Consider the following 20,199-nt stretch of genomic DNA (forward strand, 5'->3'; position numbering starts at 1 on the left):
GGGTCTCCCAGGGTATCTTGGGACTTGAATTTTGGAAAGTTTTAGCCAGTTCAGTTCACCATGAGTTATGCATTCATGCTGAGGGTACTTGATTACATCCACATGTTTGTTAAAAATGAAATCCACCACTCCCATCACAACTTCCCAATATGTGACTGGCCAAAGATTAAAGAGGTGTTTACGTCTATCTTTTAAGGCGCTGCAAAATACAGAAACCTGGTGCAAGATATCAAACCAAGGATTGTTATTGTAGAAGAAGCAGCTGAAGTCCTTGAAGCTCACATCATCACCACTCTTACCTCTGACTGCCAGCACCTCATTTTAATTGGTGATCATCAGCAGGTAGGAATTACTGCAATCAAATTTCTCCAAATGATTTAGTATGATATAAATTGAGAAACAATGAGTGAACAGACTATTTTACATCCTTTGCAAATTTTATTAATGTTAGTTTAGATACCTTGATCTAATTAAACTCTATAAAATGAAAATGTTTACAAACCACAAAACTACTAAGGCTCAACATTCCATCCTTTTAAAATAACAAGCAGAAATTGTATTTTAAGGGTGATTTTTTGCCTCTTCAGTCCGTAAAACATAGAAGCAGAATTAGGCCATTTGGCCCATTGAGTCTGCTCCGCCATTTTATCATGTCTGATCCAATTTTCCTCGCAGCCCCAATCTCCTACCTTCTCCCCCTCTCCCTTCATGCTCTGACCAACCAAGAATTTTATCAACCTTTGCCTCCCACAGCTGCCTGTGGCAAAGAATTCCATTGTTTCTCCACTCTCTGGCTAAAGAAACTCTTCTTCCTCTCTATTCTAGAATAATGCCCCTGTGTTCTGAGCTGTGTCCTCTGACCTTAGCCTCTCCCATCAAAAGAAGCATCAACTCCACATCCACTCTATCAAGGCCTTCACCATTCAATAGGTTTCAATAAGGTCACCCCTCATCCTTCTGAATTCCATTGAGTACAAGCTCAGATCCATCAAACGCTCCTGATATGACAAGCTATTCAATCCTGGAATCATTTTTGTGAACCTCCTTTGAACCTTCTCCGGTTTCAGCACATCTTTTCTGAGATAAGGGGCCCAAATCTGCCCACAATACTCCAAGGGAGGCCTCACCAGTGCTTTATAAATTTTCAACATTACATCCTTGCTTTTATATTCTAGTTCTCTTGATGAATGCTAACATTGCATTTGTGTTCCTCACCACAGACTCAACCCGCAAATTAACCTTTAGGAATCCTGCACAAGGACTCCCAAGTCCCTTTACACCTCTGTTTTTTTGTATTTTCTCTGCATTTAGAAAATAGTCAACTCCTTCTTCTACCAAAGTGCATAGCCATACACTTCCTGACACTATTCCATCTGCCATTTCTTTGCCCACTCTCCTAATCTGTCTAAGTCCTTCTGTAGCCCCTCTACAGCATCAAAACTGCCTGCCCTCCACCTATCTTCATATTTTCTGCAAACCTTGCAACAAAGCCATCATCTAAATCATTGATACATAACGTACAAATAATTGGTCCCATCACAAGCCCCTGTTGAATGCTACTAGTCACCAGCAGCCAGTCAGAAAAGGCTCCCTTTATTCCCACTTTTTGCCTCCAGCCAATCAGCCACTGCTTTATCGATGCCAGAATTGTTCCTATCATACCATGGGCCTGTAACTTGTTAAGCAGCCTCATGTATGGCACTTTATCAAAGGCCTTCTGAAAATCCAAGAATCTAGTGATTCTTGAAAGATCATTACTAATGCCTTAGGCCTCGACAATCTCTTCAGCCTCCCGTTCAGAACTCTGGGGTGTGCACCATCTGGTCCAGGTGACTTATCTACCTTCAGACTTCTAAGTTACCCAAGAACCTTCTCTCTAGTTATGGTAACTTCACACACTTCATGACCATTGACACCTGAAACTTCCACCATACTACTAGTCAAATTTGCTGGTGAACGCAGCAGGCCAGACAGCATCTCTAGGAAGAGGTACAGTCGACGTTTCGGGCCGAGACCTGTCTAGGCCGGAAACATCAACTGTACCTCTTCCTAGAGATGCTGCCTGGTCTGCTGCGTTCACCAGCAAATGTGATGTGTGTTGCTTGAATTTCCAGCATCTGCAGAATTCCTCGTGTTTACCATACTACTAGTGTCTTCCACAGTGAAGAGTGATGTAAAATACTTACTCAGTTCATCTTCTATTTCATTGTCCCCCTTTACTACCTCTCCAGCATCATTTACCAGCAGTCCAATATTCATTCTTGCCTACCTTTTACATGTTATGTACCTGAAGAAACTTTTGGTATCCTCTTTAATATTACTGGCTAGCTTACTTTCGTGTTCCATTTTTATCTTAATTACTTTTTTTGCTTCCCCCCGTTGGTTTTTAAATCTTTCCAATACTCTTAACTTCCCATTAATTTTAACTCTATCTTATGCCTTCTCTTTGGGTTTTATCTTGGCTTTGACTTCTCTCCTTCAACATAGTTGTGTCATCTTTCCTTTAGAATACTTCTTCCTGTTTGGGATGTATACATCCTGTGTCTTTGTCACTAATTCCAGAAATTCCAGCCATTGCTGCTCTGCCATCATCCCTGCCAGTGTTCTTTTCCAATCAATTCTGGCCAATTCATCTCCCATGCCTCAGTAATTCCCTTTACTCCACTGTATACTGATAGATCTGACTTTAGCTTCTCCTTCTCAAATTTCAGGGGTGAATTCGATCATATTGTAATCACTTTCCCCTAAGGGTTCTTTTACACTTAAGGTATCTAACCAATTCTCATTCATTGCACAACACCCAATAGCTGATCCTTGAGTGGGCTCAATCTCAAGCTGCTCTAAAAAGCCATCTTGTAGGCACTCTAGAAACTTCCCCTCCTGTAATCCAGCACCAACCTAATTTCCCCAATCTACCTGCATGTTGAAATCCCCCATGACTATTGTAACATTGCCCTTTTGGCATGCATTTTCTATGTCCCATTGTAATTTGTACACCAGATCCTTACTACTGTTTGGGGGCTGTATACAACTCCCACCAGGGTATTTTTACCCTTGCAGTTCCTTGGCTGTATCAACAATGACTCAACACCTTCTGATCCTATACTACCTCATTATAATGATTTGATTTCATTTTTTACCAACAGCAACTCACCCCCTCTGCCTCCCTTTTCAATTTTGTCTGCCTTTTACGTTGCAACTCATCCTATTGACTGCAATTTTGCCCTATCGACAGCCTGTCCTCACTACACACTACTTCTGTTTGTAAACCAGCTACCTCATTTTTAGCACTGTTACCCACTGTTTCCTACGGTACTTCTTGCATTGAAATACATGCAGCTCAGGACACTAGTCGCACCATGCTCAACCTTTCTGATTCCTTACTTTGTCTGAAGGCTCACCAACATCTGTCTCCACAACCTCTCCACTAACTGTTCTGGATCTCTGGTTCCCATCCCCCTGCAACTCTACCTTAAACCCCACCGTGCAGCATTAACAAACTTTCGCACTAAGAAAACAACAGGAATTCTGCAGATGCTGGAAATTCAAGCAACACACATCAAAGTTGCTGGTGAACGCAGCAGGCCAGGCAGCATCTGTAGGAAGAGGTGCAGTCGACGTTTCAGGCCGAGACCCTTCGTCAGGACTAACTGAAGGAAGAGTTAGTAAGAGATTTGAAAGTGGGAGGGGGAGGGGGAGATCCAAAATGATAGGAGAAGACAGGAGGGGGAGGGATGGAGCCAAGAGCTGGATAGGTGATTGGCAAAAGGGGATACGAGAGGATCATGGGACAGGAGGTCCGGGAAGAAAGACAAGGCGGTGGGGGGGGGAACCCAGAGGATGGGCAAGGGGTATATTCAGAGGGACAGAGGGAGAAAAAGGAGAGTGAGAGAAAGAATGTGTGTATAAAAATAAGTAACAGATGGGGTACGAGGGGGAGGTGGGGCATTAGCGGAAGTTAGAGAAGTCGATGTTCATGCCGTCGGGTTGGAGGCTACCCAGACGGAATATAAGGTGTTGTTCCTCCAAGCTGAGTGTGGCTTCATCTTTACAGTAGAGGAGGCCGTGGATAGACATGTCAGAATGGGAATGGAATGTGGAATTAAAATGTGTTTCCCACTAAGATATTAGTCTACTTCCTGTTCGGGTGCAAACCGTCCCTACTGTACAGGCCCCACCTTCCCTGGAAGTGAGCCCAATGATCCAAAAATCTTATCCCTTCCCTCCTACACCAACTCCTTAGCCACATATTAAACTGCATAATCTTCCTAGTTCTGGCCTCACTAACATGTGGCATGAGTAACAATCCTGAGATCATAACCCTGATGGTCCTGCCCTTCAACTTAGCACCTATCTCTCTGAATTCCCTATGCAGAACCTTGTGACTCATCCTACCAATGTTATTAGTACCTACATGAACCAAGACTTCTGGCTGTTCACCCTCCCACTTAAAGAATGCGAAGGACTGATCTGAAATATCTGGGCTCCTGGCACCCATGAGGCAACATAACATCCAGGAAGCTTGTTTTTACCACAGAACCTCCTGTCCATTCCCCTAACTAATGAATCCCCTATCATCACAGCATGCCTCTTTTTCCCACTTTCTTTCTGAGTCAGAGAGGCAGACTCGACCACTGTGACTTTCCTCTGTTAGGTCATCCCCCTGACAGCATCCAAAGTGTTGTTATTGAGGGGGATGGCCACAGGGGTGCCCTATGTTGGTTCCTTAACCCCTTTCCCCTTCCTGACTGTCACCCAGTTTCCTGTGCCCTGCACCTTGGGTGTAACTATCTCTCTATATGTTCCATCTATCACTCCCTCAGCCTCCTGAATGATGCAGCGTTCAAGTTCCAGCTCCAACTCATAATGCAGTTTGTTAGAAGCTGCAGCTGGATGCACCTCTCACAGGTGTAGTCGTCCCGGACACTGAAAACCTCCCTGCCTTCCCACATCCTGCAAGAGGAGCATTTCACTATCTTGCCTGTCATTTCTTCTGCCATAGCTGAGCAGATTATAAAGAAGAGAAGGAAAAAACTTGAGCTTTTCTTTCCTTTGCTTTCTCTGAGTGAAGCCGCTGAAGCCTCGAAGAGCTAAAGCCTTAAGATCTCCTCTCTGATTGTGTCCACTCAGACTACAGCTGCTTGCCCCTGCCGTCCTTTAATTTGCTCTTCCTAATCAATCCTTAATGCCGACTGGTGGCTGGTGAAAACTGTATTATGCTGTCGTGACCTGCCCCTGCCTTTTAGCCTCGGACAGTGGACCTGATTGAAGTCCCCTCCTCTCCAAATCTCTGATGTCCAGATTGGCTGCTGGTCAAAGATCTTTTCCAAGTGTATTGGAGGGGTCGTGAATGTCACATGACAGCACTGCCCACTACCTGGTCGCACGGCATGCCACCTGCCAATCAAGGTCTGGCCCCTCCTGGCCCATCAATGCACACTGTTACGTACCCCGTAACTGGGTTGCCAAACCAGCAGAAATGGACCACTCAGTTGGAGTCTGGAGTACTAGAACTAAGAAAGTTTTATTAAAGAAACAAGCAACACAGTAATCGAAAGGATAATAAATGCAACAATTCAACAATGATAACCACACATGTGCACAGAATTAAGATAACAGCATCAATCAAGCTCTATCGTTGTCTAGGGGTAAATGACCAATTTCAAAATGACTCAAAGTTCAGTCCAGTTAGTAGTCCAGTTCGCAGTAATCGTGGCCATGGCGATGGACAAGGTGGGGGAAGAGAGACATAGAATAGGAACAACTGATCATTCAGAACGGCTTCACTCACAGACCAGCGAGATGGCTCACAAACAGCATTTGGGGCGGGTCCTTGGTGATGTCACCTGAGGTCACCGACTGTGACCCCTCCTCCAGATGCGGTCGATCCTCTGCAGTGAACCCGGCACCCAGGCAAGGGCAGACACACACCGGGTTCCCGCTGATCGTACCTTTCCACCCTTGTCGTTGTCGGGCACTTCTCACCCACTCGTGAGAGGCGCACCGCTTCCAGGGTCTCGTTACCTCGGGTGGCGTGTGTGTCGCCTTAGCGAACCTGTCCCTTTTTATCCCCCTGCTGGGGTATCGCCTGTCCATCACTTCAAACAGTTCAGGGTTCAAAGGGGGGAGCCGCTCCAGACAGCTCTCTCTCCCACATTCCTTCATTACACATCTCCAGACGCTGCTCCATTGTTCCTTATCTCTCCTTCCCCTGAGGGCAGGTGGCAGACCAACTGCTGATGCCACTGATGCTAGCCCAGGCCAGCAAACATCTTAATTTTATGTGTATTCTCGTAACACTTCCCCCCTTTAAGGATTTTTACCGGGAGGTAAAAATTACAAACATGACTACATTATCTGATACATACACAATATACATCTTTAACAGTTATTTAGCTAATACAGAGAATTTGAAGCTGTCAACACCTTGACAGACAGTCGTCACATTTTCTGTTCCTTTTACACGTGTTATTAATAATCCCTTAGACCAGGCTCCAACTCAGCAAACTTCATAGTGGCCAAAAACACTGATGAATTGCAACCAATGTAACCTCTCATTTGGTTTTGTCCCGGACCACAACAACAAGGGTCGTCCCATTCCGACTCAGTTTTCTCTCGCAAGGGCTTAGTAGGAGGGGGACGGGTATTGACCGCAGAGTTATTGCAAAACTTCCTGCAGTACCCCACCATCTCCAAGAGCCTTCTGAGGGCCCTCTTGTCTGTCGGGGTTGGGAGGTCAGCGATAGCCTGCACTGTAGCTTGCATCACTGCCAGCTGCCCCTGTGTCACCACAATTCCCAGGTAAGTGACCTTCGTGTGGCCGAATTCATTTTTTTCAAGGTTCACTATCAAGCTGGCTTCAGACAGCCGTGTTAAATTGCCAATACACACCTCTGTGTTCATCAGCCCTTTAGTCACTGAATTACTCAAAAAATATGGGTGTTGTTTACTTGGCTGCCCTATTGTAACCACAATCACCCAACGTCCCAGTTCTTTGCATTTCCTCGGGACAATCAAACACATGGGTGCGAGTCGTTTAATTACTCCTTCGGGGATTAAGGGAGAGACCTTATCAGTAGACCTGGCCAAAACAATAGCCTTCTCCCATCTGACCGATCCCATCCTAATCTTTTCAAAATGGTTTTTTCCTCTTATCAAGGGGCCCCTAGCTTCATTGATTTCCACGCTAACACCGACTAGGTTTGTTAGCATATCAAAAGCCGGTGACCGTCTCAGTTCGCGTCGGTCATGATCAATAACATTCTTCCCCCTGGGCAGCCGGTAAATCTCTTTCATGATTCCACCAACTGTTTCCTCCAGCACCGCAAAATGTCCACCGGGGGGTACCTCGTGGGCCATGTTAAAAACCTCATCCCCATAACTCTTTTGCACCACCCCCCACTCCTCATCTGCGGATACTGTCCTTGATTTCCCTTTCTTCCTTAGCACTTCCTCATCCGCACAATAGCCTACTAGTTTCCTTGTCAAGGCTGTGTCAGAGAGAGCTGTCTCGGCAAAAACCATCAGCCCCTCGTCTCGCTCCTGCGTCTGCACAAATTCTTTCCTGGCTACTGCTACGTCCGTCCCAGCTCCCTCACTACCTCTTACCTCACTACACCCTGTCTCGTACAAGGTTGGCAGAAATGTTTCAGCCAAATTCACCATCGCGGGTGGGGCCTCCATGCTGGCAGGCTGACCCGTCAATCTCACGACTGGGAACACGATTCCTCCGGCGATGTCATTACCGAGCAAGACTTCCACGTCTTTCATCGGTAATTCGGACCTCACCCCGATCGTGACTAGTCCAGAGACCAGGTTGCTCTGTAAATGTATCTGGTGCAAAGGGACTGACTCTGTCCCTTCCCCAACACCTTTGACCTCTACCTCCCCAGTCTGGGTCTCTGAGCTAAACTCTAATACACTCTTCAGTATTAGTGACTGACACGCTCCCGTGTCTCTCCAGATCCGCACTGGAACTGGTTTTAACCTCTCCTTCACCGACACCAATCCGGCCGAGATAAACCTCTCGCGCCCTTCCTGAACTTTTTCAGACCTGTCCTTCCCTAGCGGTTCGCTTAACAGCTCAATACAGCCATTCAAAATTTCCGCTTTTCCTTTCCCCGTCTCCTTCCTTGGGGCAAAGCACCTGGACGCAAAGTGTCCGACTTTCCCACAATTAAAACAGACGACCCCAGGAGACTTCCTACCAGGCTGCTCCCGGTCTACCTTATCCTTTTCACTAGTCCCCGGCTTACTTTCTGACTTTTCCGGCGGACTCTCCCCGCCGTCCTGACTACCCTTCTGGTAGCCTTTACTCGGGGCAACCTTCATTTTATGCGTCAACGCATACTCATCCGCTAACTTAGCAGTTGCGGCTAACGTGGCTGCCCCTTTCTCATCGAGGTAGGGTCTCATACCCTCAGGGACACAACCTTTAAACTGCTCAATCAGAATCAGTTGCAGCAGTCTGTCATAATCCCCCTCTACCCCTTTCGAGGCGCACCAACGCTCACAATATGTTTGCATCTCACGAGCAAACTCCAAATACGTGCGGTCCCACCGCTTCCTCGCATTCTGGAACCTCTGCCAGTATGCCTCCGGGACCAACTCATAAATCCTGAGGATGGCCTCTTTCACCACCTCATACCTCTGGGCATCTTCCGCGGATAAAGCGGAGTAAGCTTGTTGGGCCTTCCCTTTCAGTACACTCTGAAGTAAAACAACCCACTTATCCCTCGGCCATTCCTGACTTATAGCCACCTTTTCGAAGTGGAGAAAGTACCGATCCACATCGGTATCGTCAAATGGGGGAACCAGCCTAACCTCCTGGGTCGCCCGGAACCCTCCACCTTGGTTCGGCACGAGCCCCTGCTCGGCCCTTATCTTTAACTTCTCCAGCTCAAATTCCCTTTCCCTCTGTTTCTCCTCTCTCTCCAACTGTCTGTCCCTCTCTCTCTCTTCTCTCTCCAACTGTCTTTCTCTCTCTTGCCTTTCTACCTCTTTCTCTTTCTCCCGCCTTTCTAACTCTCTCTCTTTCTCCTGCCTTTCTAACTCTCTCTCCTGCCTTTCTAACTGCTTCTCTTCGTGTTCTAACTGCCGTACCCGGAACTCGTGCTCGAGTCTCAGTTTTTCAAGCTGTACCTGTACCGCGTCTCCAGCAGATTTTTCAATAGACACCACCCCCAGCTCACCTTGGGGAAACACACCTTTAGATACATAGTGCTCTATAATAGCTCTGTGTATCTCCTCTCTCCTCATTGTCGACTTCACCTTGGCAAGATTCACCCGTTTGGCCACAGCTATCAATTCTGATTTCCTGGCATCCTCTAATGCCTCCAAGGTCGGCGCCTTTATAAATTCCTCAACCTCCATTTCTGCTGTTTGTCTTTTCTTTCTTTCGGGAATTTTAACCCAATCAATTTACTCCGTCCCAAATTTAGCGTTCAAAATCGCGGATGAGAACCCCACTTATGTTACGTACCCCGTAACTGGGTTGCCAAACCAGCAGAAATGGACCACTCAGTTGGAGTCTGGAGTACTAGAACTAAGAAAGTTTTATTAAAGAAACAAGCAACACAGTAATCAAAAGGATAATAAATGCAACAATTCAACAATGATAACCACACATGTGCACAGAATTAAGATAACAGCATCAATCAATCTCTATCGTTGTCTAGGGGTAAATGACCAATTTCAAAATGACTCAAAGTTCAGTCCAGTTAGTAGTCCAGTTCGCAGTAATCGTGGCCATGGCGATGGACAAGGTGGGGGAAGAGAGACATAGAATAGGAACAACTGATCATTCAGAACGGCTTCACTCACAGACCAGCGAGATGGCTCACAAACAGCATTTGGGGCGGGTCCTTGGTGATGTCACCTGAGGTCACCGACTGTGACCCCTCCTCCAGATGCGGTCGATCCTCTGCAGTGAACCCGGCACCCAGGCAAGGGCGGACACACACCGGGTTCCCGCTGATCGTACCTTTCCACCCTTGTCGTTGTCGGGCACTTCTCACCCACTCGTGAGAGGCGCACCGCTTCCAGGGTCTCGTTACCTCGGGTGGCGTGTGTGTCGCCTTAGCGAACCTGTCCCTTTTTATCCCCCTGCTGGGGTATCGCCTGTCCATCACTTCAAACAGTTCAGGGTTCAAAGGGGGGAGCCGCTCCAGACAGCTCTCTCTCCCACATCCCTTCATTACACATCTCCAGACGCTGCTCCATTGTTCCTTATCTCTCCTTCCCCTGAGGGCAGGTGGCAGACCAACTGCTGATGCCACTGATGCTAGCCCAGGCCAGCAAACATCTTAATTTTATGTGTATTCTCGTAACAACACCAAACCATTGACCCCTTTAATTAGCCTTGTACTTGGCCTCGGGCAATTGGCCTTTGTAATCAGCTTGACTTGGCTGGCACCGAGCCATTGGCACCCTGTGAATTGCCTGGGCTGGACCCTCCAGCCCTCCTGCACTACAAGGGTGCCACATGTGCTGGGCTCTCTCTCTCTTTGCCATCTCCGAGGGACCACCCTGCTTCACTCCAGGCTGAGAACCGTGGAACGGTGCTGGAGAAACTGTTGGTGAGCTGTGCATTGAATAGGGTTGGGAGCGTTGATTATTGTCCCTAATAGCATAGAGCCGTACCTGCACAATGTCAAGGGGTGGTGGGTATTGTATTGACTTTTCCGTTGGGGGGGATGTTTGTGTGTGTGTGTGTGTGTATATATACGTACTTTGTTCCCACGCAATTTTCCCATGTTCGTTATTGTCCGTGTGTGTTTTATTGCCGATCCGACTTTTCCCACGAGTGCTGTAAATTGTGTGCGTGTTGCTTCTGTTGCCATTTTCCCACGTTTGCCTTCTATAAATAAAATCCTTTACTACCAAAACTGTGTATCCAGAGTCCTTGCCTTTGAGACCTACGGAATCTGTTTCCTCACTTACAAACACCAAGGCAATCTACAAAGGTCAAATAGGCAGCTAGGATTATTTTCTTTGCCTCAAAAAGTCCTGAGCAATTTCTTTCTGGTGTGTCCATTGTTGATATTCTAAGTCATACAGTCATGAGTACACTACCCCAGACATCTGAGTACATTATTAGGCCAAGTAGAGATCTGGTGGTTGAATGCTGGAGCTCTGTAAACCAAGAACATCACAATTGTATTTGACTACTTAGTATTCCATGGTCCTGAATCTATCTCTGTAGCTATATTTATCCTGGTTTGATGAGGAATATGCTAAAGAGCAAGTTAGTAGCAGCAACAGACACACCTAGTGGATCTATGCAGGGCTGTATTGATATTGGTCATCAGCAGCCACATGCTGAGAGTAGACTTCAAGATTTCCATAAAGAGTTAATTAAAGCTCTGCAATAGTCATTTCTGTATGATTGTGTGCAACCAAGCAGCTAACCTGACATTCTCACAGTTGAGTTGGAAAGCTGTGGGTTCAAATCTGACTTCGGACGTCTGACCCTTAAACAAGTCACTTGAAATGTAGTCAGTGTTGTAATGGAGGAATTACGACAGGTTAAGTAAAGTAAGCTCCTGCAAACAGTAACATGGCAGTGAGCAAGTAACCCGTTTTGGAGATTTTGGTTGAGGAATTAATATTAAGACAGGAATCAACATTATTTATTCAAGAGAGTTTCTTGATTGAGAATCTTTGGAGAGAGACAGCATGGAAATAGTTATTCAGTCCATACTGATTATCTACATTCATTTACACTAACCCATTTTATTTTTAACAATTTTCTACAGGCCCACACACCAGGGGCAATTTTCAGTGACTAAATTACTCAACTGGCTTGCAATCTTTTGAGATGTGGTGGAAACAAGAGCAGCCCTAAAGAAAGCCACACAGTCAATGGGAGAATGTGCAAACAACATGGACAACACAAAAGGTCAGGATTGAACTTGGCTTCTGGAGTTGCGAAGCGCTGGCTCCACTAGCTACACCGTTGTGCCAACCATTTATTGTCTCATTGGGCAGAAGTACTTTTGACAGTGTGTCAGTCAGTTCAGAATGGAAATTAGCCCCCAGCAACTTCCTGAAGCGAAACCAGAACCTACTGACTCAGTGCTACCAATTGCTGGCACTCAAACTCTTGGTGTTTCCTTTCCTTCATATTCTTGCAGCATCCTCATTCCCAAAGCATCATTCATTTCTGCCCTGTCCTGAAAATTAAAACCATACTATATATCTGTCTGACTCACTGCTTTGTCATCTTGTGATTTTAGCTTCGCCCAAGTGCAACAGTGTATGAACTAGCGAGACGTTTCAACTTGGAAGTTTCCTTGTTCGAGCGGCTAATAATGATGAATGTGCCTTTTGTTCGACTCGATTACCAAGTGAGTTTCTCAATCTTCCGACTGGCAATTAAGAAAGCATGTTAGAAGTCAACTTGTGCTCAGCATTTGTTTCCTTCAGTATTAAACTGTTCTTTTGATGCATCCTTCTTCCTTACTGTTCCCTGTCCTCTTATGCCCCGTAGCATGTTTTCCACTTGAGGGACATGAAGGGAGTGAAGGTAGTTTGTGGGAAATAGAGGGAGAAAAAAAATGGAATATAATCAGAAGATCTGATAGAGCATCAAATGCCAAAGTCGAATCAAGATTGGAAGCCTGAGCTTAAGCAGGATGTTTAACACTTATTCAAGTTAAAGGACACTATTGGTTTATAATTGGAACAGGAAATAGAGGTCAGGGAGTTTCTGTGCAGAGGTTTCATATTGTATGTCAATGGTCTTTTATCAGAACTAGAGAAGAAAGAAAATTTGTAAATTGCAGATGGAGTGGGAGGAATGAATATAGTTGAGGAAATATTCTTGATAGGACAAGGCTAAGGTTGGTGTGATAAAATGGAGCTTACCAAATTGCCTGATGCTCACTTTTTGGTTGTGTTCATTTCTTTAAATGCTAAAAGCTTTGTTTATCAGTTGCCTTTAATCTTTTCTAGATGTGTACATGCCAGTATGTTTAAAAACACCTGCTAAAGATTCATTGTTGTTGATTTGCCTTCCTTTTCAGCATCGAATGCGCCCTGAAATTGCAAAACTGATAACACCACACATCTATGAGAAGTTGGAAAACACAGAATCTGTGAAACTATATGAAAACATCAAGGTATCTTTTTTATTCTAAAACACTGAAGTAGTTATGACTGAGCTTTCTATAGTCACTGTGCACTGTTAAAGTCTTGAGCACAGTTTTAAAAAAAACCGGTTCCTGCTTTCGTGCCATATTAAAAGTTTCTGATTCTGAGAGGTTGGGTTCTCAGCTAAGACTGCAGAGCAGTATCAGAAAGGGTTGTAAATTCTCAGCTGTCATTCTTTGGATGTCACGTTAAAGGCTCATTGTGGTGGGTGTAAAACTAGTGTACTCTCCTGTTTAGATTTTTTTTATTTAGAGATACAGCCCAGAACTGGCTCTTCCAACCCAACAACCCACCTGTTTAACACGAGCCCAATCACAGGACAATTTACAATGACCAATTAACTTGATATCAGGTCTTTGGATTGTGGGAGGACACCAGAGCACCCGGAGGAAAGCAGTCACAGGGAGAACATACAAACTCCTTACAGACGGCGGGACTCCTGGAGCTGAAATAACATGGTGCTAACCACTGCATTACCTTGGGGTTAGATATTTTTCTTGAGAAATAAGTAATAATTGGCAATGTCTATTTGTTAATAAATAGGTACAGAATTAGTAATATGGTTTTGCAGCACTGATTTTAATTTTATAAATAATGAACTTGACAACTGAGAAAAGCTAATGGTATCATTAAACTGAACAGAAAGTCAAAGGGGTACTGAAGTGAGCTTTGCTACTGAGAACTTGCGTCAGGACCTAAGGCATATTGTTTCATAATATCGTGTTGAAGGCCAACATTGAAGTTTGCAGCAAATTTAGATCATTTGGCTTATTTTAGCCACATCATCTTCTGAAAAGAGCAATCCCCGAGTTCTTACTACTTCGCAATTTTGCCAGAACCCTGAATGTTTTCCTTTTAAGTATGCATTCAATTCTTTAGCAAATCCTGTCGTTACACCCACTTCATTTTGGCATTTCTACATTCCAAATCGTAACATCAGTCAGCATAAAAGTGTAAAGAAACTTTATCTTATTTTTACTTCAAAATATATTAAATTCATGTCTTTTGGTTCCCACTTCCAGTGAAAACAATTTCTATATGCCTGCTGTATCAGCACTGGTCAAATTTTGAACCACTTAATTAAAATTTCCTTCATCTTATTTCAAGGAACAATCCCTGCTTTACTAGTATCCCTTCCTGTAAAGCCACTGACCATTTTGTCCTGGACATACTGTACATCATTGTTCCTTCACTGTGTGACAAAATCCTGAACCTCCCTGACTAACAGCACCTTTGGATTATCTTCACTGCGTGGGTTGCTGTTGTTCAAGATGATAACTCTCCACTGGGGCTATACTTTAATTTTTTTTAAATGTCACCCACTTTCTGTCATTAAGCACCTGACACCCCTGGTACCATTATAGTGAATCCTTTTGCAATTTCTCCAAGGTCACCTTGCCGTAATAGCTTCCAGCTGTGATTGTAGACTGATAAATCTATTCATCTAACGAAAACCAAAATGGTAATGATTCATTAACATAAAGATTCCTTCTATGTTTTGTTTTAAAATTAGGGAATTTCCACAAACCTGTACTTCATTGACCATGAAAAGCCAGAGGATCATTTCAAGGAAGGGAAAAGCTATCAAAATCCACATGAAGCACACTTTGTCATGGCCCTTTGCAAGTACTTCCTCCAGCAGGAATATAAGCCATCGCAGATAACCATTCTAACCACTTACTCGGGACAGTTGCTCTGCTTGAAGAACATAATGCCCAAGATGATATTTAATGGCATAAATGTCTGTGTGGTGGACAAGTATCAAGGGGAAGAAAATGACATTGTGATTCTGTCGCTTGTTCGAAGCAACAAGCAGGGCGTGGTGGGGTTCCTGCGAATACCGAACCGTGTCTGTGTTGCTCTTTCTCGGGCGAAAAAAGGCTTCTACTGCATAGGTAATATGAGTCTGCTGGCAAAGCAGGTCCCTCTGTGGGCAGCCATTGTTGGATCGCTGCGTGAAAGTGGCAACATCGGTACCTCCCTGCAGCTTTCCTGCCAGAACCACCCAGGAATGGACACACTGGTGTCATCTGCGGAGGATTTTGCCAAGGTCCCTCAGGGCGGGTGCCTGATGCCTTGCAATTTCCCCCTCGAGTGCGGACACGCGTGCACTTTGCATTGCCACCCGTATGACCCCAAGCACAAGGAGTACCGGTGCTGCTTGCCGTGCCCGAAGGCCTGCGCGGTAGGCCACCCTTGCCCCAGGGCTTGCTGGCAGGCCTGCGGTGGTTGCAAGGTGAAGGTAAGCAAAGTCATCCCCACGTGTGGTCACCAGCAGCAGGTGGCTTGCTCTGTACCCCCAGAGCAGTTCAGCTGCCAGGCGCCCTGCAGCAAGACCCTGGACTGTGGCCACAGGTGCCTTCGCCCCTGTGGGGAGGCCTGCACCCGGAAATGCCCCAGCAGGATCCAGCTCACGCAGCTCTGCGGCCACCAGAGTTGGGCACAGTGCTACCAGCGCCAGGAGGCCGAGACCTGGCCCTGCCAGGCGACCTGCGGGGCACAGCTGGCCTGCAGGCATCCCTGCACCGGCAGCTGCTCCGTGTGCAGCAGCTTGAGGCTGCATGCGGCCTGCAAGGCTCCATGCGCGCGCACGCTGCCCTGCTTGCACCCGTGCACGGGCAGCTGCTGCGGCGCGGTTTGCCCGCCCTGCTCCCGGCCCTGCAGAAACCGCTGCCTGCATGGCACGTGCCCGAGGAGCTGCGGCGAGCCCTGCCAGCCCTGCCGTGAGCCCTGTGCCTGGAGCTGCCCGCACGCCCGGTGCACCCGGTTGTGCCATGAGCCCTGTGATCGGCTGCCCTGCGACCAGCCGTGCTCCCAGGTGCTGGACTGTGGCCACCCGTGCATCGGCCTGTGCGGTGAGCCCTGCCCCGACAAGTGCCGGACCTGCCACGAGGAGGAGGTGACGGAGATATTCTTCGGTGGAGAGGACCAGCCTGATACCAGATTCCTGCAGCTGCAGGAGTGTGGGCACGTCTTCTCAGTGAAGGAGTTTGACAAGTGGATGCAACAGACAGACAGCTCTGAGCCGAAGCTGCGTCTCTGCCCTAAATGCTCGACCCCAATCCAGAACAGCCTACGCTATGGGGCCACCATTAAGAGAGCTCTTGCTGAGATCGAGAGTATCAAAATCAGTACCTTGGGAGATGAAGAAGAGCTCAGAAACCACAGTACATGCCTGTTACAGTTTTTGGAAGAAAAGAAAGAATTAACTGAATATTATCTCTCGGAAGCCCTTACTTTGCAGTTGCAGCTGCGAGAATCCAATACAAGTCTGCACAAGTTGACCACTCTCGGGCACAAGATTACCCTCTTATCCAAAATTGCCGACTTGAAGTCCAGCGAAAGCAAGCTGCAGAATTACCAGAGAATTATGGTTGAGCAAGAAAGTGAGCGGCTAGTAAAGTGGATTACAGAAAAGAGACCTCATTTCACCAGTCAGGAGCTGTCAGACATCAAAAGAGAGATCTCTAGGCTGAACTATCTGAATGAACTATACATAATTCAAACTACATTGCTTAGGCAAGGGAAAGCGGTAGAATCAGAAACAATATTTGAGCTGCAGCAGATGCTTGAAGGGAAGAAAATGTACAATGAAGCATGGGTACAAGAAAACATTGATATATTGAAGAAGAAATGTGCTGCAACAGAAAGAAACTTAATTTTTTGGTAATTCAGCTAAAGCCCTACTGAATCACTTGGACCAATTAAGGATTGTTGTTTAGCTGCAGTTCTGGGATTTATGGTGACAAAGAAACTAGCTGTTTGTACAGCCAACCAAGTATGTGTCAGAATGTATTTACAATTGAACAGGAACTGAACTAGATCTAATGTCACTTCTGCTGGTAAAGTTTATGCTGTGAACCTCAGCTGGGTAAAGAATTGGTGTTGGCAGATTTATCTTCTGGGTGTGGCTAGGGTAGTTCCATTACCCGTACATTTTGCCTTTGAGAAGATGTTAGGTAACATGTTGAGGAAGAGAACAGAATCAATTAGGGTTAAGCTGGTGTATTTGGCTTCGTGATCTCATTCGCCTTTCATCAATCCCTTTGTCTTCAGGAAAGGGATTAAAAAATGCTTCTCAATTTACAGTAAGAAAATCTGTGTTTTCTGTGTGCAAATGTAAGAAGACTTTGTACAATATTTAATTGTATTGTTCCAGTTTTGTTTCCCATTGCTATTGTTTGAAAGGCCTGTGTCCTTTGGTTTAGTCTGAAGTAAAATCATAAATGTATAATTCAGATTAGGCTTGTATTGTGATAATTAAAATGTTAATAAAAAATGGAGTGACAGCTTGCTTGCATCTGTATTTTACTTTCAAACTGGAATGAAGAATATCCTGCTTATCCTGTTTTAGCCGAGACTATCATATCAAAAAGTTTTATGTAATCCAAAGTGACCATAATTCTGTTTGGAAGTTAAAGTGATATAAATGCATGCCCAAAATAAGTCATGGGTGTGTCCAATCACAAACGAGAAAATCTGCAGATGCTGGAGCTCCAAGCAACACACACACACACACACACACACACACACACACAAGACTGGAGGAACTCGGCAGGCCAGGTAGCGTTTATGGAAAGGAGTAACTAGTTGGCGTGTCAGGCCAAGACCCTTCATCAGGACTGGAGAAAAAGATGAAAAGTCAGAGTAAGAAGGTGGGGGGAGGGGAGGAAGAAATACAAGGTAGTAGGTGATAGGTGAAGCCGGGAGAGGGGAAGGGGTGAAGTAAAGAGCAGGGAAGTGAAAGAGATAAAGGACTGGAGAAGGGGGGGAATCTGATGAAGAGGACAGAACCATATTCCCTCTAAGCTGTGCACGTGCACACTTTCACCCAGCGCACAAAGGAAATTAATATAAGCACAACAGGTTAGTTACCTAAAATAATGTAATTAATAATTATGCTTATTGAAAATAATCTTTTAGCTAACTGTTTCTGTTAACTAGTTAGTTGGTTTTTCAAATACCACAATGCATGTCACTAATTTACGTCACCTCACCTTTCCTGTTCCGGTTTGTACAGCTGCATCATGGCGGCCGCCATCTTTGGTGGACAGTGTTCATACCGTAAGTTTACAAAGATCTGTTTCAAATCCTGTAGATAGCTTACTAAGTTTTTATTGAAAAAGATCAGTCAAATGACCCTGTGGCTAAATACTGTCACAAGAAATTGATAAACATCACATACAAAGTAGTTTTACAGGTTTTAAGTGATGGCTTTGATGAACTGGCTGCACTGTGCAAGATTCTGCAAAAGAGTGGCCTGACACCGATTGATTCACTTCATTTTGTGCGAGGCAAAATTAACAAGATAAGAAAGCAGTATCTGGGAGACCATGTTTTGTGGAATGTCAAAGTTAAAGTTTTGCTAAGCCAACAACGTGAAGAAAACGTCACAGTAGATACAACTTTGCTGATGCCTACTGGTTATGATGAAGTAACAGCTTCTTGGAGCTGCTCCTATATTACTTATTTTGCTGATTCCAACCTCTTTTGAAATCTTAATTTTAAACGTAATAATGTTGTTATGAGGGGTGCTAAAGCTACTGAAAAAGAAGAGGACGCTCCTGCAACTTTGGAATCTATTATGGAGATGCTTTGGAAACAAAAAATTTTTTGAGGATTTCCAGCAGAAGTTCCAGCAACTATGCGCTGAGATTAAACAAATTGATGTAAAATTGGATTCTATTCAAAAAACCTTAAATTGAACATGATAAGTGATTACAGGAGAATGAAGATAATCTGACGATTGTGGATGTGAAAATTGAAGACCTGCAAAAGCTTTGTGATAAACAGTCCAAGTCTAATGAAAAATTAAGACAGAAGATTATCGACTTAGAATTCTAACAGAAGTAGAAGAAACAATCTATGAATTTTGGGTCTTAAAGAGTTAATGAAAGGTAATCAACCTACGGAATCCTTTGCAAACCTCTTGGTAAAATTATTTCCTACAATTTTAAAATTTCTTACTAAGATCGATCGAGCCCAGAACCGCCGTAGGAGACCTCAATCAGTGATAATCTGTCTTCATGATTTTCAAACAAAGGAATTTATAATTTGTGAATCCCTTCAAAGAGATGATTGATAACAACGGTCAGAAGACCAGAATTGTTGAGGATTTTTCACCTGAGGTGATGAACAAGCGCTTCAAGTTTAAAAAGGTTATGTCAGAACTGTATAACAAAGCTTTTAAACTGTCTCTCCGTTATCCTGCTCAACTCAAAATTATTTTGAGAGATTGTTCTCAGAAATGGCTCTGTTCGATACAGGATGCTCAAGAATATTTGGGATCAAGTGTCTAGCTGTTTAATATCTTCCTACATGATTAATTGCTTCTTTTACTTTTGAAATACCTTTGCAGCGAACTTTCTTTTTGAACTCTTTAATGCTTTTTTTTAGATTTAAGATTTTAATGAGTTAATACTCTGTGTGCTAATATGTTTTGAACTTCAATAGTTTTTTTCAATATTTTATACTTATTTTTTGAGATTTTTTCTTACAATACGATTTAGCTTGCTCTGTCTCATGTTTTGTCATGGTTGGAATCGAGTTAACCTTGAAAATTTATTTGTAGCTATGCCAGTAGGCTTTTTTGGGTGGGTAATGTCTTTAAGTTTAGCTGTCGACTGTCTATTGGTCGACTTTCTTTGGGTGGTGGGTGGGGTGTTGGGGGACTTTTTTTCTGTAAGCTGTTTTGATCTCTTGGCTATATTTGTTGCCTGGTTACCTTATCTCAAAGTTTATTGTTTGGATTTAATATACATTCCAGTGCTTACTATTCTAACCTTGCTTTTTAAGTGATATTAAAAATGAATCATACTATTAATTTACTTAGTTTTAACATAAATGGATTAAATCACCTCATGAAATGTAATAAGATATTTACCTATGTTAAAAAAACTTATGGTCCCAATTATTTTTTTACAAGAAACTCATGTTCTTAAATGTAATAATTTACACCTCTTCAGTCATTGGAAAGGATTTCAATTTCATTCCTTCTTTCAGGCTAAGTCCAGGGTAGTCCTGATGCTTGTAGATAATACAGTTTCT

The 20,199-nt window shown here is 44.5% G+C and overlaps 1 protein-coding gene across 1 annotated transcript in view; it reads left to right on the forward strand.

Annotated features, from left to right (window-relative positions):
* Window positions 1–17,462, forward strand: part of LOC134357960 (NFX1-type zinc finger-containing protein 1-like) — a 73,675-nt gene extending 56,213 nt beyond the window's left edge. The window contains exons 13-16 of the mRNA XM_063069778.1: window positions 197–342; window positions 12,237–12,347; window positions 13,026–13,121; window positions 14,666–17,462. Coding sequence (XP_062925848.1) covers window positions 197–342; window positions 12,237–12,347; window positions 13,026–13,121; window positions 14,666–16,822 — 2,510 coding nt within the window. The 3' untranslated portion in view covers window positions 16,823–17,462. The remainder of the gene's footprint in view (window positions 1–196; window positions 343–12,236; window positions 12,348–13,025; window positions 13,122–14,665) is intronic.
* The last annotated feature ends 2,737 nt before the right edge of the window (window positions 17,463–20,199 follow it).

Source organism: Mobula hypostoma, chromosome 17 (genome assembly GCF_963921235.1).
Source record: "Mobula hypostoma chromosome 17, sMobHyp1.1, whole genome shotgun sequence".
Classification (NCBI taxonomy): Eukaryota; Metazoa; Chordata; class Chondrichthyes; order Myliobatiformes; family Myliobatidae; genus Mobula; species Mobula hypostoma.